This window comes from Protopterus annectens, chromosome 12.part0, assembly GCF_019279795.1.
Source record: "Protopterus annectens isolate FY-2018-M chromosome 12.part0, PAN1.0, whole genome shotgun sequence".
Taxonomy (NCBI): domain Eukaryota; kingdom Metazoa; phylum Chordata; order Ceratodontiformes; family Protopteridae; genus Protopterus; species Protopterus annectens.
Genome location: NC_056746.1, coordinates 1,204,109,220 through 1,204,131,965, shown reverse-complemented (window position 1 = coordinate 1,204,131,965; position 22,746 = coordinate 1,204,109,220). Strand labels below are relative to the sequence as shown.

At 38.7% G+C, this 22,746-nt stretch overlaps 1 protein-coding gene across 1 annotated transcript in view; it reads left to right on the top strand.

Annotated features, from left to right (window-relative positions):
• Positions 1 to 22,746, top strand: part of CDH22 (cadherin 22) — a 3,413,183-nt gene that overhangs the window by 2,086,332 nt on the left and 1,304,105 nt on the right. The window contains exon 6 of the mRNA XM_044090249.1: positions 1,548 to 1,715. Within this exon, the coding sequence (XP_043946184.1) occupies positions 1,548 to 1,715 (168 nt within the window). The remainder of the gene's footprint in view (positions 1 to 1,547; positions 1,716 to 22,746) is intronic.

Sequence of the window (22,746 nt, the reverse complement as noted above, 5' to 3'; positions counted from 1 at the left end):
ATAACACAGTCCTTTTAATTAAGGCCTGCTTGTTTCCAGTCATAGTAGTATAGAATAGAATTCTTGTGAAGAGAGGTTTGAATGAATTCTGACTCTTGTTATTTCAGTAGCTCCAAGTACACTGGGTGTTGGTTTATGCATAGTAATTGTATCTCTAACTATAGCTACATCCTGCTTCATCATCCCTTCACCATTCAGCCAGCAGACTTCATAAATAAAAATTAGTCTAGCTGCCCTTGTGGGCCATTTTAAGCTTCACCATATAACCTCAAACATGGAAATCCAACCCTTTACTTTGTGTCTTTGAGGTAAACACCTTGACCATTATTCCAACATCCAACCACTTTCCATGTTCTTTCTAAAAATCAGAACATTTCCATAAGCCATACACATCATTTGGCTAGCATTCTTTTTTTTTCTTTATATCCATGCTATTATGTCATTATCCCAGAGCATTTAAAATATTCAATCAGTGTTCACATGATGGCTTTAGCATTTTTTCTGAACAATCCAGAAACTCATTAGCTCATTTTTTCATCTGTTGTCAGAAACTTTAAATCCTCTAAAATTAAATGGCCGCGACCATTGTCCAGTGTAATACTTCACCTGCAGACTGTTAGAGTTAAGTGAATAGCCTTGCTGTCATTTTAGTTTGTATCACCCAGGTTCTCCTTGCACCTCAGGCTGTAAACCATTCTGATACCAGGTCCTATCCACACAGGAGCTTTGTATTAACTTCCTGGAGGTGCATTCTTCTCTTGCTCATATTCTCATCACACTCTAGCTTGTCCAAACACTGTCACCCTCATCTACCCAAATAAATTAGAACCTCCAAATGTTTTCTTCTACCCAAATAGTCAGACAGGCCTTGCTGTTTTTTTTTTCTTTATACCTATATACTTACATGCACATTTTCTCAGTTTCAGATTGACTAAACAAATTTGTATTACCATCTTTTCTTTGGAGTGATAAAGGGGGTAGAATAAATTACTTTGTGTTTTGTTATTTTCTAGAATATCATACAGAAAAATTATTTAATTACTTAGCCAAAGTGCAGTATATACAGCAGATGGACAAAAACACTAAGGGATATTTAGTGGGGACTTCTGTTAAGCTATAAGTACTTTTTATGCAAAGTAATGCAGTTATCAAATGTAAAAATAATGTACCATCAGCTATTACAAACATTGTGCCATGTCCCTGTGAGAATGCCTTTCTTTTGAGGTTCAGTACTGTAAGCTCTAAGAGTGTTTCTTGTCAGATGCATGGTGCATTCTGAAGTCCAGTATTCATGACAAATGTCCACATTTCATTTTGTTTTTAATCTTGTTGAAAAGTATGCAGATAAATTCATAATTTACCTACTGTGAAACTTTATTGAGAAATTTATATGAAGTGACCCTACAGTTTTTGACTAGAAAAGTTTGAAAAGGGACCAGGGTAATAATAGAACATTGTTAATATTATTATTGTTTTATTTGTTTGGATAAAAAGGAACTTTTTTGAAACTGTCTCCCGTAGTGTCGCTTCTGTTTTGTGCCTTGCAGGTGTGATTAGGACAGCTGTGCCAGATCTGGACCGTGAAGCCAAAGATCGATATGAACTGGTTCTCCAGGCAACTGACATGGCAGGCCAGATGGGGGGACTGTCTGGTTCGACTACTGTGACCATCGTAATTACAGATGTCAACGATAACCCACCCCGCTTTCCTCACAGTAAGAGGTTAACTTTTGAAGCTAGAGTACATTACTTTTCTCTTTTCTGCATGCCTTTATTTAGTGAAGCCAGATGTCCAGGCTTTGTATAACAATTTATTTAAAGGTTAGCATGCCATACCCAGGCTTTGTATAACAATTTATTTAAAGGTTAGAATGCCATACAACCATATGTTCTTGTCAAACTTATTAAGGCCTTGCAGTGCATAATCAGAAGTTGTTTAGAAAAGTCATTTTTGTAGTTAAAGAAGAGCGCTTATTATTTCAGAACACAACTTGTAATAACTAATAAAAATGTATCCTCTTAACTGCCTCTGATTTGCAGATTTTTTTTCTCATGTTTTGGCCCTGTCCCTTTTAAAATATTTGATTTTCTGCTAAATTACCGAGGATTAGAAACAGTCTGTAAAGTCAGACATTATAGTTCGATATTTCTTATTGTTCAGAGTAACAACTGCTTAAGTGAATAAGAACAGTATTAAAAATTGTCCCTGATCTTGGGTCTTTGTCCATCCATTATTTTAGCTTTGTACAGAGTTCTTGAGCAATGAAGTTGAGTTATGCAGCCAAGTAGTAGTGAGGCATGATTATGGCTTTATGGATGTTGTTAATTGTGCATATCATAAATCTGAACCTGTTCAAGGGCATGCAGATTCCAAGGTGTAAAGGCAATGTGCTCACCTCCCAAGAACATGAAGCTGAGGTCAACCACTAAACCTTCACCAAGGAACTTAAAGGTTTACTTTATATGAACATATAGATAGACAGATATATAGATAGATAGATAGATAGATAGATAGATAGATAGATAGATAGATATGCGTGTTTGTGTGTGTGTGTGTGTGTGTGTGTGTAGATAGATAGATAGATAGATAGTGTGGTGTGTGTGTGTGTGTGTGTGTGTGTGTGTGTGTGTGTGTGTGTGTGTGTGTGTGTGTGTATGTGTGTGTGTGTGTGTATGCATGTAAGTGTGTTATCATTCATTTTTAGTTATTTTATTTATTTTATTTTATTTTACATTTGTTGATGGGGATAGTCTGACTGGTACATGTCTATTTTCAGTGGAGGCCTGGGGAGAAAACCTCCAAGGTAGGACATACAGTAAAAATCACAAAATGATTAAAAGTTACACACAGTTTACAGGCTCCAGTTGAGCAAGCAGATAATATAATCATACATTTTTAAAACAGTGATGACAAATTGACTAGGCAATGTAATATGATTACAGATTATAGAGGAGGATCTAGTCAGGTTTTGAACAAGGACATGGCCAGTGAGTTTTAAAGTATAGCTTGAGGCTTTTTTTGAACTGAGTAAGAGAGGATTTAAGAATAAGATAAGCAGGAAGAGAGTTCCAGGTTTTGCCAACAGAGTTAGCAAACAGAGTGCCCCCTGCATAGTTGTTGATATTGGATGTTTGACCCAGTAGTTTATTAGAAGAGAGAAGTGACCTCAGGTTGCTATAAGGGTGGATGATATTTTTAAGTGCAGGCATATTATCAGGGTGATTGAGAGCTTTGTGGGCAATTATAAGCTGGTTGTACTGAAGTAGGATAGGCCATTCTAGCCACCCCAGAAGATTTAGGTTGTGTCAGTGATGGTTCCTATAGGCCATGCCTGTTACTAATCTAGCAATATGGTTATAACAGCTGGAGAGTTTGCTAAGAGTGGATTTGTTCAAATTAGTGAGTAGAGGGGAGGCATAGAGAAGAGTTGAGAGTAGATGGGAATGAGCAATAGCAGTCCAAGCAAATGGAGTAAGGAAAGGTTTGGTCTTATAGAGGGAGCCAAGTTTTTTGTTAATGGCTTTGATAATTTGATTGACATGGATATCAGATTTGAAGGTGTTGGCTATTGTGACCCCTAAGAGTTTGGTTTGCGCGTCTGGGGAGATAATGGTGCCATTATTAAATTTTATGGTAAAGAGTAGTAAGGAAGACTTACAAGTGAGGGAAAAAAGAAACAACTTTGTTTTCTTAGGGTTTAATATCAACTGACGGTTAGAAAGCCAGTTTTCAACTATATTGAAAGTATTCTGGGTTAATGTCATTAGATCTGTCTGGGCGGTAGCTGAACAAATCAAGGTGGAGTCATCCGCATATTGGATACAGGTAGCATTTGGGATGACAGTGGGAAGGTCATTAAAGGAGTACTGCACCCACAGACTCAAAAAACATGTTTAAAACATCATGGCATGATGTTTCCTACACTTTAACAGCACTCTTGGTTTATTTACAGGATTTTAAATATTTTTATATGTAATTCCAGACTCTGACCACCTGGTGGCTGGTATATTGATGTGGTTTGGATAAATCAGGTTGCCATCCAGTATCCCAGAAATCATTGTTTGGCTCAAAAATGTTACATCATGCGGGCCTCCGTTTGCCTAAAGTTCCTGTCATTTCATAGATGTTGCATGCGTACAAAGTACTGAGTAAAATAGAATAGTTTAAGTAACATTACCTGCTGCTGGATGATTACTTAAAACAGAAACAGTGCAAATGCAACAGAACACACTCAAAGTGCTGTTTACTGCTGCCTCTTTTTCTAATTTAGTTTAAATGGCACTAATTTGTGAGACAATGAATTCCAGTCCATTTACTTCTCCCCTCCCCATAACACTTAGCTTCCCTAGCTGTCAAAGTCGTGAGGGTAATTTGACCTGGTAATTCCATTGTTTGGCAGATCTCAGCAGGGCGCTTGACTCATGTAATTTAATATTTGCTCTAGCATTTCCTTTGTTAGAGGGGACATTTCTTTGCTGCACTATAGCCATGGCCTTACTTGACTGCAATCCCATCCAGTAAGGTCTTGCACCAAGAAGCTAAAGAATAAAACATTTATACTATTAACCAGTTTAGATCTTTATTAAAGTGTTAAGGTATAACTTCATGCTTCCACCTTGTTAAAAATTGAGATTTACATGTGCAAAGTGTGTTGGTATGCAGTGTTTGCCTTATATGTTTTTACTCCACTGGTTGGTTTGCAAAAAAAACCTTTTGCAGTGTCCCTGGATTTGTCTTTGTACATACAAACCACATTGTTATATTTTCCCCTTCCTTTTTCTTGTGTCCAGAAGTCACTTATAACAAAGTACATTTTTTATTGATTTTTTTTTAAATAAAGGACATCAAGGTTAACTTACCTTGAATCAGATAATGGATGCCACTGCAAAGAATCACTGTTGAAATATTTGTGCATGGACAAAATCACTTACTAAATCTATTTGCCAGCCTCCAGTTCAATTGATGCTATGGCTTTAATATACTGGTGTGTTTGCTCATGCCTTCCAAATATCTCCACCATTACATACAAGTTTTGCAGTGTAGCAACCACCCAACATGCCCATACACCTTTAGCCATCAATATGCAGATACTCCTGTTCATGTGAGTTTGTGAATTCATTTTCAGACTTAAGATGTGGAAGCTGCACTGAATAATTCTAGGTGCTTATTCAGGTTTCACATGGTGCTTACTTAGAGCTACTCTCATGTTAAGCCACTATGAATATGTTGCACTGCCACCTCTGATACCAGGGCAATGTTTTAATCTTTCTATTCCCACACTGCACACTAGCAGTATCTGGTGCAAATACAACAGAGAAGTATGCAAGCGATACACCATCTAAGCATCATTTGCCGTGTAGAATGTACAAGTATGCATACCAAATTTCTGTGTTTCCAAACATCAGTGTTACTACACTACTACTGTATAAAATGAACAGCACTCAGGCTAGGGGAAGAACAAGGGAGCCATGACATCACAGAATGGGTGGGTCTTATTATTTTAGTTAGAATAAGATGATGGCTGTGGTGATGTCACTTTGGGGGAGGGAACTGATAAAAAAAAAAATAAAAAAAAAGTACCTGCACTGCCTGGCCTCAATGATGTCAGTAATTGGGCAACTCCAGCAAGCTTTATTCAAATGTGAGAGAATCATTTTGTAAGTGAAACCATCACAGTATGAAAAGGTAGGCTTCTGTTACAGAAGTAAGGGGAATTATAAAAATTGTAAATGCTTTATTGTTGTTGCTTTACAGAGGACAATGTAAATAGGGAGGAAAAGGGCTGTGAAGTTGAGGAATACATTAAAGAAACCTGCTGTACTCCTTTAATAAAGAGAGAGAAAAGAAAGGGCCCTAGTATGGAGCCCAGGGGGACACCTAGGGTGACAAGTAGACAGGTTGATAGTTTGACCTGCCATAGGATGGCTTGTTGTCTATCACATAGGTAAGATTGGAACCATTGAAGCGCATGGCTTTTTAGCAAGAATGCCTTAAGGGTGTACATGAGTATTTGGTAGTTGACCATATCGAAGGCCTTGGAGAGATCTAAAATGAGGGCCGATGAAAGCTTGTTATTATTTCTTTATGGTTTATGGTGTTAGAGAAGGATAGGAGGGCTGAGGTGGTACTGTGGTGTGGCCTAAAACCATGTTGAGAGTTGGCCAACAGCTTATTCTGGGTAAGATAATGCATAAGTTGTTTATGGACACACTTCTCCATAATTTTAGCCAATGATGACAGAATAGCTATAGGTCTAAAGTTTGATAGTTCGAAGGAGTTGCCTCCTTTATGGATTGGTATTACATGAAATATTTTCCAAATGGAGGGGATGGTGGCTTCAGATAAGGTTCTGTTGATTATGATGGAAATGGGGTATGCTATGGCATCTGCTGTTTTTTGCAGATACTCTCGTGGGAGGAGATCAGCTGGTAGAGTATTTGTTTTTAATTTCTTAATTAGAGATCTGATAAGTGATGTAGAAACAGGCTGAAAGCTAAAGGAGAGTAGGGTTTTAGCTAAAGGAGAGTGGGGTATTAGCTAAAGGAGAGTGGAGTATTAGCTAAAGGAGAGTGGGGTATTAGCTAAAGGAGAGTGGGGGTATTAGCTAAAGGAGATTGGGGTATTAGCTAAAGGAGAGTGGGGTATTAGCTAAGGGAGAGTGGGGGTATTAGCTAAAGGAGAGTGGGGTATTAGCTAAAGGAGAGTGGGGTATTAGCTAAAGGAGAGCGGGGTATTAGCTAAAGGAGAGTGGGGTATTGACTGTGGCAGAATTTGGGTTGGAGCAGCTGGGTGCCAGTTTGTTGGCTAGGGATTGGATAGTCGCTGTGAAGAAACTATGGAAGGTATTTGCAATATCCTCTGGGGATTTATGGTTGGAAGCTGATGGGGAAGGAGTGGAGGACTGTCCTGGATGAAGTTTGTTTATTCCTGCCCAGCACTTTTGAAGATTGTTGTGATGTTTTTCTTGAAGATGGTAGTAGAAGTATTTTTTGTCTAGTATAACAGATTTTTTTGTGTGATTCCTTAACTGTCTTTATCTGAGTTGATCTAGTGGGGCTTTTGTGGCACGCCATTTGTCCCATGCCTTATTTCTAGCTATGATTTTAGATTTGGTCTCTTTTGAGAGCCACAAGGCAGTTTTTGTTTTGGCTCTAATGGAGCAAGCAGGAGCATGACAATCAAGAATAGTAAGGAACATGAAATTAAAGTACGCTACTGCATCGTCCAGTGAAAGGTGCTTTAGGATTGACTACCTGTAAGCTTTAAGTTCATTTTGAAAATTGGTGGAGCTGAAGTTCTTATTATTTCTAATGGTGTTAAAGGTGGTCTCTGGGGGTTGTCCACCTTGAGCTTGATAATGTACGCAAGCAAGTAGTCACTTAGGTCATCTGGGAAGGTCCTTGACTTGTACATATAGGGGTGGCTGTTGATAAGTATCCAATCTAGGATACTGTCTTAGTTATTGGGTTTGCCTATCCTGGTGTGGGAGGATATGAACTGTGCAAAGCCATGTAGGTTGACATGGGTTGTAGGAGATTCCGAGGAACAGGTGTCCCAATCAATATTAAAATCTCCAAGCACCATACTTTCTTAGGGGTAATTACTGGATAACCAGTGGAGGATGTTCTCTAAGGTGTTTGTATTGTTACCGGGGGGAATGTAAACACAGACAATGTTTGTGCATGTTTTTGTTAATCTGTAGTTTGGTGATAATAATTTCTGCATTATTAAACTGGGGTGGTTGTAGGGAGACTGTAGTAGCATCTAGTGTATTTTTATAGAGTACAGCTACCCCACCACCCTTCCTAGTTGTACGATCTAATCTAAGTATGTCGTACCCTGGTGATATTACCTCATTGTTACAGTACAGTTGCCTCACCACCCTTCCTACTAGTACGATCTAATCTAAGTATGTTGTACCCTGATGGTATTACCTCATTGTTACAGTACACCTACCCCACCACCCTTCCTAGTAGTACAATTTTTTTCTAAGTATGTCATACCCTGGTGGTATTACCTCATTGTTACAGTACAGCTTCCCCACCACCCTTTCTAGTAGTACGATCTAATCTAAGTATGTTGTACCCTGGTGGTATTACCTCATTGTCTTTATTTAACAGTTTTAGCCAGGTCTCTGTAAGACATAATACATCAGAGGAGTAAACTGCTAAGAGGGCATGCAGATTATGGACCTTATTGTTTATGCTTCTGATATTTAGTTGGCAAGTCAGGAGAGAATTAGGGGGCCTATTTGCCAGTGTTATGTTAGAAAGAATATTAGTTTGGGAACTGGAATCAGCAGGTGGGGATGGGCCAGGGTTTGGGTGGATTTCTCCATCCATTGTCAGGCTGTAATGTAAGCTAATTATGAGTTTCATAATTTAGTTTATAAATTTTTGGTAATGTTTAGTTTTGTGGCTGATATACCTGGGTCTAATCGGGGAGTAGTTTTTAGGAATGGTGGGGTCAGGTATGTGGGGAATTATGAAGTGGTCAGTATTGTTTGATATTGATGTAGTGATAGTTTGGGATTTTTTGTAGTGGAAACCTACTGGACCTTAACATAAAACACCTGGGACAGGATTCAGAAAGGTCATCACCAGAAGTAAGCCATATTTACAATTGGTGGTAACCATTTCTGATTCTTAGGCAGCTTTACTGCAGTGATTACATCAAAGAGATGCAGTACTACAGTGTGCTGACCCTCTGACTTACTGTAGATGCTAATGTGGCATTTGGTGGGAGCAGCATATTTTAATTAGCTATGTACTCTTCCCCCAGAAATGTGTGTCATCCTCCCCAGAAATGTCTGTTGTAAGTGCTTTATACAGCTAAGTGATTTATAGAATCACTTGGCTGTGTAAATACTTACCACTAGCTGCCATAATTAACTCAGACAGAAGTTCCTGTTAACTTATTACTTTAAGTGGGTGAGATCACAATATATTTATGTGCTGGAAAGTTTTGCAGATAGGTAGTGTTGAAGGCATTTGCATGTGCATATGTGTGCGGCAGCATATGTGAGTATATGTAGAGGTATGAATGATGTCCTATGAATATGTGCGTGTGTATTCGTGTGTCTTCCTGGGTGGTCACAGCAGAGGAAGCTAGTTAAGGGATAGGTACTGCAGGGGGTGTGTGTTTGGGTTTGTGTACAAGGGTGAATGGAGAAGTGCATCTGTGAGTTTGCTTGGGAAAGGGTCTGTGTGTTTTCCCTAATTAGTGTGTGTGTGTGTGTGTGTGTGTGTGTGTGTGTGTGTGTGTGTGTGTGTGTGTGTGTGTGTGTGTGTGTGTTTGGGTATGTGTATGGAGTGAATGAGGGGTGCCTGTATTAACATGGTGTGTGTGTGTGTGTGTGTGTGTGTGTGTGTGTGTGTGTGTGTGTGTGTGTGTGTGTGTGTGTGTGTGTGTGTGCGCGTTTGGATATGTGTATGGAGTGAATGAGGAGTGCCTGTAGTATTAACATGGTGTGTGTGTGTGTGTGTGTGTGTGTGTGTGTGTGTGTGTGTGTTTGTGTGCGTGTGTGCATGTGTGTGTGTGTGTTTGGATATGTATATGGAGTGAATGAGGGGTGCCTGTATTAACATGATGTATCAACATACAGCAGTAATTACAGCAAGGACAACATAAAATGGCCTGTAGCACGTGCAGTAATCACAGAGTGATTCAGATGCATCAAAATGACTGATTATAATGTCTCTCCTCTTTGTGACTAATATGTCCTGAATCACTGGTTTCCATGATCATGCCAACAGACCCTTTTTGCCACAGCCCTACCACTTGCAGCCAGGCATGTTTTGTAATGCTGGTCTGGAATTTGATACACTATGCCTTTATAGTACTGCAAGATTATGTTTTTTTGTATTACAGTATTACATTATGTTCATTATCTTCCTGCCATTTGTTGCTCCCTTTTATCAGAATGCAAATATTTAGTTTGGTATTTCTCTTTAGTCATCCTGAATACTATGCTACATGAGTACAAATACTTTCTAAAGTTTAGCATTTCTCATTACTCATCCTGAATTATATGTCTCATTCATTTTGAGACTATCTGGTGTTTGGTGCCATCCCTGTTTCTCCAATGTACTTAACATCTTAGAATCCCTCCTTCTTTCAGTACAAGATAATAATACACCATCATAACTCCACTTTCAGTATCACATTCTGAAGTCAGAAACTATCTCAGGACTCTACATTACCAAGTATTACCTGAACTGGTAACTTTGCAATAACTGCTAACTTTATATGAGATACACAACACCAGACAGCATGGGAGTGTAGTTTTAAGTTGAAATATTAACAGTATTATTAATGCGGAAGTTGATGAGAAACTTACATCAGATAGCTTTCGAGTGATGAGTCCACAAAGTCAGCAGACTACATGAGAGCTTTCTATGATGCTGTTAATTCTTTGACATGCTGAAACTGTTACTATGATTTGCAGGACTGTTGACTTAAATAAAGGTATAATGCCTGATTCCTAATGTTTGGTACCTGGTTCAAATCTTCAAATCTTACTTTTATGTAGCTTGCAGCACCCATGTTGATTTTTATTTATTTATTTTTATTTATTTATTTTTTTGTATCTTACTAATTTTGTTAATGCATTCTTCAAAGCTAGTTTTTTTATGAAAAAGTGAGACTTATTGCAAATGCTAACCTAAAGTTTTCAAAAATATTTTCCTTTAAACATTTCATACTATGATTCTATCTAAAAACAAAAAAAACAAAAAAATAATCCTTGTTTTCCCGCCTCTCCTCGACTAGTTTAGACCAGTTTACAGGCTTTGCTGCATTCTGGGCTGTGGTGTAGTTCCTGTGTTGTCCATTACCTTACTTGGATAAGAAGGAAGTTTCTTAGCTCACCAGTGGGAGTGGGGAGCCTTGAGCAGCCTATCTGTCCCTGAAGGAAGTGACCTCAGCACAAGAGCTGTAGTAATTGGTTGTTTTGGACCATTTCTAGCTCTTTTCAAGTTCCCTGTTTAAAATCCGCATTAGCGTGGCTTTGTTCGATTGTGCGCATAGCACAGCGCCGGTTAAACAGGGTTAAACTTTTCTTGGTTCCGCCAAGTCTGCTCTTCAAATTCTCCCTTAGAAAGCTCTACTCTTAGAATAACCAGTCTACTCGTTATATTATAAGCATAGCACTTGTTCTCAAAGCTTCTCTTCTAAGTAAGCACTCTCAAACTCAAGTAGCACTACAGCCACCTACCACCCCAACCACTTCCCTTAAAGGCACAGCACTCTCTTATAATATTCTAGCATGTCGAGTGGTAGATTGCTAGCATCTTCTCCTGCTCAGCTGGTTAATCTGGGAATCTTGAGACAATGGTATAATTGTCTCATGTACACAGACAACCCTCTCCTCCTCCCAACAAACACAAATACATGTGAGAGATGCAACTATATAGCCAAACTGGAGGCTGAACTCTCTCAACTCAGGACTGGCAAGACCAGACAGGAGGAGAAGGTAACCACACACGCAACAAACAGAGTGACACATAGACCTATCCCAACTGCAAATCAAGCACATAATAACACAACAACATGCTCAGAGGCTCTATTAAAAAAACTTACCAAAACAACAGAGGCTCCCAAAGCAGACACCCAAAAATCCACCACCTGAAAACATAACACATGCAACACATACTTCAATAAATCGGTGTGTCAATAAATCACAGCCCTTAAGGCCAAACACTATGCCTGATACACTAGTGATAGGTGACTCTATAGTCAGACGCAATGACGTCCCACTTACCAGGCTGAGCAAGGAGAGGGTAATGGTAAGCTGCCTATCGGGGGCTAGGATCCTGTTAGAAAAATCTATATTTACATACATGCTGCTTAGAAAAATATATTTACATACATGCTGCCTAGAAAAATATATTTACAATGTATGCTGCTTAGGAAGATGTGTATTCAAACATTCAAACATATATAAGCTGTGTGGTCAAATATATAGAGAAATGTGTGCCTTAGTTAGGAATAAATGTACTTAAATCTATAATAGAGAACAAAGTTTGAAAAGTAGTATGATATGTAATGCATTTAATTCTGTTTTACTAGAATAATAGTAGAAATAAACTTGCATATTATTGCTTGAAGCACAAGCTGCAGTGTAATCAGAAATTTGGCCTTGGCAGCGTTCAAGCACAGCCTGGCTCATGTCTTTCAAGTAAAGATTATTTTGCAAAGTTAGAAAATAATAAATCTGTTCACATGTGTATCTTCTTCCTGCTTCAACCAGAAGAATAGCACTATCAGAGATAGTGTCCAGCTGGAAAGGGACAAAGAAATGTATTAAAGAGACATTCATCCATTGTATTCGAGCTAATCTAAGAGCCTTGAATTGGCTACATCCTCAGGAGGTCATCGTGACTGACCAGGTGCTTGCAAGGCTGTAACATTCTCATGGGAAAAGATTTTTGAAAAATACCATCTCAGCACTTTTCATAAGTTACTATGATGTAAAGACCCTGTCACTGACCACGTCAGTGAGGTGGGCAAAACTGATAGTGAAGTGTATAAAAAATGGAGACTTCTGATAATAAACCAGTCAAAATTCTATACAACTTTGTGTATGGTTTTTTGCCTCCTAATGTACATTAGAGTATAAGATACTTGAGTTCTCCTGCATTATTGTTTGTTATTGATTGACATTGTTTTTGAATACTCAATGATTTTACAGTCTGATTCTAACAAATTTATTTAACATTTTGGTCCTAATCGAATTCCTTGGTAAGCTGCAGGTCACAGAGTGCATGAGTGCTAATAAATGGAGAAGCTGAAAAATGGTTCTTCTTAAAGTGAAAAGACCTCCGACTGAATTGTTGTGTGTAAAGAGGCTGTCCACTTTCTGATCTGTGGCTGAAAAGCGGAAGACTGGGCCCCAAGGAAAAACAGTAAGAGCAGGAGGCTCAGGTAAGAAGAATTTCCCTCTTTGTCTTTGTTTTAGATCAGGGACCAGGTTACACTGTGCTATTGCTAAGGTTTGTGATAGCAGGGAGAGAGAGAAGTATTGTATCTTGAGTCATAGATCAGGGAATAACAAAGCAAAGTAAACAGTCATTCTAGACACTACTGTGGATATGGGGAAATAAGATACCACGTGGTACAAGAGAAGGGTTACGTAACAGTCTTTTTAAGACATGGGAAATCAGTGCACTAAGAGATCACGAGATCCGGATAATGTAAAGCATATGCAATTGCAGTAAGCAGATAATGTGAGATATTTTGCAAAATGTGTTAACAACTATAAATTTGATAGTAAACTAGATAAACTTTCACTAGTTAAACTCCTTAAACAAGCTTTAATCTGATGCAGGGCGTCAGGCAAAAGAAAAACAGCACCAACTAGGCATACCTCAAGCACATAGGTGGATTGAGGAAGCAAATTGTAAAAAAAAAAACAGAAGCTTAAAAAATTCTGAAACATTTTTAGACAACAGAGTGAAAGGTCTAACAGACAGAATCTCTGAAAAATGAAAACTTAGAGCAGACTGGACTTGCATTAATTAATGCATACAACAGGAAAATGAGACAGTAGATGGATATTATGCTAGATTATTAAAATGCTTAAAACAACAATTAAAAAAATACATTTTTAAAAGGTTGCATTGCCTCTGTTAGTAGTTTTATTACAAGGCATATGATAAATCACTGAACAAGCAGGCTGCAAGCCTTACTTGAGTATGCTAGACGTACTGAAAGACACCTTAATAGTAAAAAGAAAAAAGGCACAAGTCTTCACTGCTGAAGTTGTATTACAGTCAGGTAAAAGGGCATCTAGCTAGGGACTATAAACAAAATAAGAAAGCAATGACAGAAGATAAAGGAGATGTGGACTGACTATATGATAGTGATAATAACCAAAAATCATCAGGAAAGGTTAATAAACAAAAAGAAAATGTGAATGTAGTAGAGGGAATAGAGGAAGTACAAACAGATGTAGAGAATAAAAATGAAAATAAAATTTTAGATTTAGCATTGTTGAGCCTGGAGCTCTACCTAGCAAATACAAAACCAAGTAACACTTCTGGTGGAGGGAAGAAAGGTCAAATTCCTGTGTGACTCAGGAGCGTCACGGACTTTGATACACCCCTCAAGTTACCAAAACATTCTAAATCACCTGATTATATATTAGTAAAAGCAGCAAATGGACAGCTATACAGGGAACCACTTTCCCATAATATAGCAATAACTGACCCTGTTTCAGGTATGACTCAGAAAAGTAAAATTGTAGTTTCTGCAAAATATCCAGTAAACTTACTGGGAAAAGACCTTGTGCAGATATTTGGCATAGCAGTAGTTCCTACCATGCAGGGTATGGAAGCACAAAGACAAATGAATGCTCTTGTGGTGTGATCAGAGGGTGAAGCCTATTATTGGTACAGCCAGGACCTAGTTATGATTGGTCCAGGGGCAGTAACCAAAGAACTGATAAACGTAGCCATCAGTAAGGTACCCTCCCTCGACACTGATCAGCAGCACTTGTTACATTGTACTCCATACTACTGTAGCACACCAGGACCTAATAAGAAATATAAGTAAAAATCCTGCTGACAAATTAATATTACAAACTTTATGCTGGGATACTGGAAACAGTGTAGTAAGCTGTTCATTACCTCAGGAGTTCATGAGATTGTATAAGTCCAATAGACTGCCACATGTCAGCTTGACAAAAACAAAAGTGTTAAATGGGCAGACTTAGAAAAAAGGTAACAAAATGGGAAAACAGACTGATTTAAAAATGTCAGGACAAGGGATATAAAAACAAAACTGAATTGGTTGACACAGACACATACAGCTGTACACTTGCAATCTAGTAAGGACAGCTGATTAGCATTTTATTAAAAGAAAAAGGAGGCCTTGTGTAAAATTCCAACAACTCTGTGGTCAACAGGCAAGTTAAATGTAGGGCTTATTCAAGCAGCAGGACCAGTTACAATTACCCCAAAGTCAGCTTTTAGACCACAGAAAAAACAATACATTTTGGAAAAGAATGCAAAAGTAAAAATTAAGCCTATAATAAGCAGCATTACTCTACTGGTAGAATCTCCTGATTCACCATGTGATACACCCTATTTCCTGTTAAAAAAGCAAACGGGAATGGCAGATAGTACAAGATTTATAAGCTGTAAATAATGCAGTAATACCTAAAGCACCACGGTGCCAGACCCACATACCTTGTTAAATGATTTAAAGCCACAACAGAAGTATTTTACTGTGGTAGATATAAGCAATGCTTTCTTTTCAATACCTATACATCCTGATAGTCAATATTGGTTTGCATTTACATTTCAGGGTAAAAGGTATACATATACAATAATATTTGCACAAAAATGGCTAGCAACCTGGCAGGGTCTACCCACCAGAAAGTAGTCAAATTTTACTTTATGTAAATGACATCGCAGTGCAGGATGAATACAGTAGCATTGTTAAAATTTTATTAATACAAGGACACAAAGTAAACAAAAGTAAGTTACAACTTTGGGAAAAAACACAGGTTAAATACCTGGGATATGTGATATTCAATAAAGATAAAATACTAGATAAGGGGAAAGAAAAAGGAAAAACAGCAATTTTGCAAGCACCCAAACCAACAACTAAAAGAAATGATGTCTTTTCTTACTAATTTTTGTTGGAACTGGGTACCAAATTATTTTACAATGGAAAACAAAAGCAGAAATGGCTTTCTGCAGGTTGTTCTTCATTAGTTTTAAGACTTCCAAGTTATCACAAACGTTTTTTGGTACATGACATCAGTATTAAAGCAACAACATGGGGATAAGCAATGCCCCATAGCTTACTATTCATCACAGTTAGACCCAGTGGTGCAATCTTTGCCTCACTGTGTACAAGCAGTAGTTGCAGCAGCAATGGCAGTACAGGCTTCAGTCTCAGTGGTGTTATTCCACCCTCTCACATTGAGAATGCCTCATGCAGTTGCAATAATTCTGCCACAAGAAAAAGTTGCATACCTTTCTCCTGCTAGACATCTTTCATGTATGACCATACTGCTGAGTCAACCTCATATAAACAGTTAGCTTTACCTAGACAAGATCTTACAGATATGCCCTTGGATAATGCTGAGGTGACATATTACGTGGATGGCTCATGCAGAAAAAATCTGGTGGGGTATGCAGTAGTTACAGACACTAAAAATTTAGAAGCACAAACTTTGCCACACAACTTGTATGCTCAAGCAGCAGAACTGGTAATTTTGACAGGAGCATGTATTTTAGTAAAAGGCAAAAAAGTAAACATATATACTGATAATCAGTATGCTTTTCTACAGTGCATGTGTTTGCACAATAATAAAGAAAATAGAGGATGATTACATCCAGTGAAAACCTATTAATCATGCAATTTATTTTGGAGCTATTAGAATCTATTCAGTTGCCTACCAAAGTAGCTATTTGTAAATGTGTAGCTCATACAAAACAACAGGATAAGATTTCTGATGCAGCTGCAAAGCAAGCAGCCTCAGACTCAGAAACTTTATTTTTAATGAAAATTACAGCCCTTTGAGATTTTAGATTTAGACATGTTAAAAACAATGCAAATGCTTACTACAACAGCAGAAAAACAAAACTGGGTAAAACAAGGTGCAATTTTAAGAATGGACTGTACATTTCCAAAGGAAAAAAACAATATTACCGTCTAATTTATTTAGATATTGTTGAGCCATGGGCAGAGCCATGTCTCAACAGGGGATGGTACAGTTAGTAAATAAAATATTCCAAACATATGGATACATAAATTATACAATAAAATTTTGTGCAGCTTGTCATACTTGTAACAAGCACCATGCACAAGGAGCATTTAAAACAAGCAAGGGAGTTTCCCTACACCACCATATCCATTCCATACTATTTGTATGGACTCCATAGAGTTGAATAAATGTGAAGGAAAGAAATACTGTTTAGTGATCATAGATATGTTTTCAAAATGGGTAGAAGCTTTTCCAACCAGGAAGCAACAGTGGCAAAGGAAATAATTCCTAGATTTGGCATAGAAAGAATCTATAGTGGCAATGGGACACATTTTGTCAATCAGACAATTCAACAGCTTGGGAGATTTTTCCACAGTCAGCAGGACTGGTGGAAAAAACAAGTTAAGAAAGTTAATGAGTGAGACTCAAAAGAATTGGATTTGCTGTTTACCTCTAGCATTGCTGAGCATGAAAACAGTAACAAATGTAAAGGGTTTGATCCCCTTTAAAGTAGTATTTGGAAGGGCATATTATGTGCCTCAGTAAAAGCTCTCATGCCTGCAGAGCTGGAGGCTGACAGTTCACTAGCTAATTATATAAAGAAACTGCTTATAAATAAATCTGTTTTGCAGTTTAACTCTTTTTCAGACAAAAGAACTTTCAGCTGAATAAAACTTTGTGACTGATACACAAGGGCAAAATGGCCAAGAGTAAAGAAAACAAAAAGCAGAGCAACCCAAGAACTATAGCATAATTATTTTAACTGTGCATTTGTTAACTATAAGTGTGACAATTTTCTCTTATTGTGGTTTTCCTGCACTCAACCACACAAGTGAAAGTGAGAAGACGTGATGGACTGGTTATAGACTGGCATCCAAACCTGGCCATGAAGCAAGTGTATACAGAAACTATGCACATTTCAAATTGCTGAGTTTGTACAGCTATACCAACAACATATAATAGACTTTAACATCCTCTGTCCCTCTGGGGATAAAATGAGACTTTGGAAAGTTTTTTTTATACAGAAACTGTGAGATCACAGGGCAAAATTCCTTTATTTTTACCTGTTCACACAAAAAGGAGTTGTATGTTTCTACAAAAGTAATACCCTCCAGGTGGGCTGGAGTAATGGTAATATAACAATGTCTTATAAATGTTACATTAAAGTCAAAAGTTACTGTTTGTAATACTAACCATGATTCATATCTGAGTTCAATGAAAACTACATTAAATGCAGTATGTGACAATCCAGTCTTAACTAAGCAATTGTCTATTAAGAATAAAAAAAATGTTTCATGCAGGGATAATCAGTACCAAAGTAATGATTTTATTTGTGGGAAAAAGGCATATAAATGGTTACCTGAGAATTGGTCCGCAGTTGTTTTTGGGTTATCTGGTTTTAGCAATAAGACATACTGCAGAATTACCTTTGGGTAAAATAAGAAACGTGGAAAACAGCTCGAGAATCTGAAGGTCCAGTGAAAAAAAAACCTGTGAATCCAGTTGGTAAAATCGAAGCTGGTTGAAAAGGCCATAATTCAGTGAAAGACAAAAGTAAATTGACTCATATGAACTTGGGCAACAGTGTTATATCCAGGGCAGGAATACCACCAGCCTATGGAGCAGTCAAATCAATCTGGGAGCTGAGGAAGCTGTCAAAAGTCATGAACAATGCAACTTTTTCCACCCTAGAATTGGTGACTAATGAACTGAATGCAATAAAACTGTTGTGCTACAAAATCGAATGGCTCTTTACTTCACCCTAGCGGCAAGAGGTGGTACCATTCCAGACAACCAACATGAAATCAATGACCACCTAGAGGTAATTCAGCAAGTATCAGCAATGACTAAACCAGGCCCAAACCCACTGATTAAACATTTAATTGCTATTTGTGTGGGTATACTCCTAATAGGAACATGTCTTTACTGTGAAATTAAAAATTAATCAAAATTTGTTGATATATCTGCTACTGAAACTTTTACCAAAGTGTTGAAATTAAAAGATTAATTTCAAATGATGCTTTTCTGAAATATAAAACCAATGACTAACTTAGCTGAAAGTCCTTGAAAAGGAAAAGCTAAGGAATGAAATAATACTGTTTATGTTTCAAATAGAATGAAATGCATTAACAGGAGGGAGAATGTTAGAAAAATCTATATTTACATACATAAAATATATTTACATACATGCTGCCTAGAAAAATATATTTACAATGTATGCTGCTTAGGAAGATGTGTATTCAAACATTCAAACATATATAAGCTGTGTGGTCAAATATATAGAGAAATGTGTGCCTTAGTTAGGAATAAATGTACTTAAATCTATAATAGAGAACAAAGTTTGAAAAGTAGTATGATATGTAATGCATTTAATTCTGTTTTACTAGAATAATAGTAGAAATAAACTTGCATATTATTGCTTGAAGCACAAGCTGCAGTGTAATCAGAAATTTGGCCTTGGCAGCGTTCAAGCACAGCCTGGCTCATGTCTTTCAAGTAAAGATTATTTTGCAAAGTTAGAAAATAATAAATCTGTTCACATGTGTATCTTCTTCCTGCTTCAACCAGAAGAATAGACTATCAGAGATAGTGTCCAGCTGGAAAGGGACAAAGAAATGTATTAAAGAGACATTCATCCATTGTGTTCGAGCTAATCTAAGAGCCTTGAATTGGCTACATCCTCAGGAGGTCATCGTGACTGACCAGGTGCTTGCAAGGCTGTAACATTCTCATGGGAAAAAGATTTTTTGAAAATACCATCTCAGCACTTTTCATAAGTTACTATGATGTAAAGACCCTGTCACTGACCACGTCAGTGAGGTGGGCAAAACTGATAGTGAAGTGTATAAAAAATGGAGACTTCTGATAATAAACCAGTCAAAATTCTATACAACTTTGTGTATGGTTTTTTGCCTCCTAATGTACATTAGAGTATAAGATACTTGAGTTCTCCTGCATTATTGTTTGTTATTGATTGACATTGTTTTTGAATACTCAATGATTTTTACAGTCTGATTCTAACAAATTTATTTAACAGATCCACCATATGACACACGCACTCAGGTCACTCAAAAGCACATACAAATATGACTCTGTCATTGTCCATGCCAGCATGAATGACCTGAGACGTACCTCCTTGGACTACATGAAAAGAGACATTGAGGAGCTCTCTGATTTTGTAGCCCAGGCTGGTATGACCCTGACCCTGTGCAGCATCCTGCCCTCACCAAGAATGATGCCACAATACAAAGACAAGATGATCATCTTTAATAATTGGCTCGATTACTGGTGTCATTCTAGGGGGATCCAATGTCTGTCTGCTTGGGATGACATGCTGGACAAGCCATGCTGCTTCGCAAGGGACGGCTTGCACCTGTCACCACTGGGCTTCCGGATATTGGATAAGGCTCTTGCCACCCCCATAGTGCCTTTTTTAGGCAAGGCTCAAAAGACGAACCCACCTCCGTAGAAAACAAAAATGGAAAAAAATTAAGGGTAATGCTGCTCAACGCCAGAAGTCTAAGTCTCAAGATGCAGGCTCTCGAAGCACTCCTCAGTATGGAGAACATTGATGTCTGCGCTGTAACTGAGACCTGGTTCAAGGCTCCTGAGAGCACCCCAGCGCTACCAGGCTTTACCTCGTATCATGCTTTTCGGCCCCAAAACCCGGGCCGAACCACAAAGGAGGGGAGTGTCCATATTCATCAAGGATACCCACACCTCTAGGTTAGTGGCAACTCATGAAGCATCGGAGACCATCCAGGTGCAGCTATCCATAGGCAAAACTGCTATACAACTGGTTGCATGTTACAGACCACCCTCCCAATCTCAAGAACCCCACTCAGCCTTCCTGAAGACATTGGAAGATATGAATGTCTCACCAAATACCATCATATTGGGAGACTTCAACTACCCTAACATAGTCTGGGTGCACTATTCTAGCCCTAACACCCTAGCCCAAAGGTTCCTTGAATTCATAAACTCAAATGCAATGGAACAGCTAGTCACCTCTCCCACAAGGTGGGATAATATACTAGACCTGATCATCACTATCATGGGGACAAAATGCTCCACACCAGAAGTATTGCCCTCACTGGTGAGATCTGACCACAAACTAATCACCCTGGATATACATTTACCACCTCCACCCCCAGCACAAAAGACTACAGTGAGAAACTTCTCAAAAGCCAACTTTACACTTCTCAAGACTGAGATGGTATCATTTAAGCCCTCAGGGCCAATGGAAATCACATCCCACAATGCTGAATCCTACACAAATGCTTTCTACGGACATCTCCAAGAATGCATGGATCATGCAATCCCAAATAAAACCAAAACCCTCTCCACCAAAGGAAAGCGTCCTGTCTGGTGGACCCCAGCCATAAACAAATTGTATAACAAAAGAAGGAAGCATACTGCAAGACAGAGCAAAATCCTATAAAGGGAAGGCATCTCTGATAAGCACTAGTAGAAAGCTACGTTCTCTCATAAAAATATCCAAGGCCAACTTTGAGAGAAAAATCACCAAGGACACTAAAGATAACCACAAGGCATTCTTCAGTTATGTTAGAAACCTGGGCGGAAACACTCAGATATGCTCAGAGTTAGTACACAACGACAAAAAATTTACCGAACCGACAGATATTGCCAACATTCTGGCAGACAGATTCAGTGCTAATTTCTCCCCTCCCTCACCTCCAAAAGAAGAAATACTCATCCCAGCTGAATGTAACCTCCCTGTCATCTCTGATGTCCAGGTGAGAACCGCTCTCAACAAAGCAAAAAACACAGCATCTATGGGACCTGATGGTATCCCCGGCTGCGTGATACGTGAACTCCAAGAGGAGCTAAACCCGCATATAAAAATGTTATTTAACCTTAGCCTTACTACAGGATATGTACCTGAACACTGGCGTACAGCAACAGTGGTCCCACTCCACAAGGGAGGCTCCACTACAGACCCTGGGAACGACCGACACATAAGCTTGACCAGCCTGGTTTGCAAAGCTATGGAAAGAATTATTATGGAACTCATAAACAATGGCATTGGGGACCTACAGACACTTGATCCCACCCAGTTTGGCTTTGTAAAAGACAGATCCTGCCTTTTGAACCTGGTTGACTTTTTCGAAACAGTCACTAGAGCCATTGATGAGGGCAAGGCAGTCCATACAGCCTACCTGGACTTGGCTAAAGCCTTCGACACAATACCCCACTCGGGGATCATAGAAAAGCTAAACAGCTTAAAAGTAAATCCATATGTCACAAGATGGGTTGCAAACTGGCTAAAGAACAGAACTCATAAAGTCAAGATTGCGGGAGCCATGTCAGACTTAAAGCCAGTCACAAGTGGTGTCCCACAGGGCTCTGCCCTGGGACCCCTCTTGTTTGGCATTTACTTCTCAGATGTGAAAGCAAACATGGGAAGGTTGTGGCTGACAAAGTTCGCAGATGACTGCAAACTAGGCACCATAGTCGATACACCAACTGACACATACATCCTACAGAAAGGTCTCACCAAAACGGACAACTGGTGCCGGAATCACGGCCTTAAACTGAATGCCAAGAAATGTATAGTCATCCCCTTTGGGAAAAACGAAATAGCCACAAATTATCACATAGACAGTAACCCACTGAGTATCAAAAAAGTAATCAGAGACCTGGGGACCCAAGTTGATAGTGACCTCTCATTTGACACCCACGTTGCCAAAGTGGTTAGAAAGACTTTCTACCTTGCCCACCTTATCATGAAGGGGTTCACATCCAGATCAAAGGAGGTCATCGTGCCCCTGTACTCCTCCCTTATCAGGCCCATGATTGAGTACAATGCCCCATTTGGTATGTACCTCACCTGGCACTTACAACAGCTGGAGAGACCCCAGAAGTACCTCACCAAGAGGATCAAGGGTTTCCAACATATGTCATATGCTGCCAGGCTAAAGAAATTCCAGCTCTATTCAGTAGCATACCACCTGCTCAGAGGTGATCTGTGCCTGACTTACAAGGCCATGTCCAACCAGGAATTGAT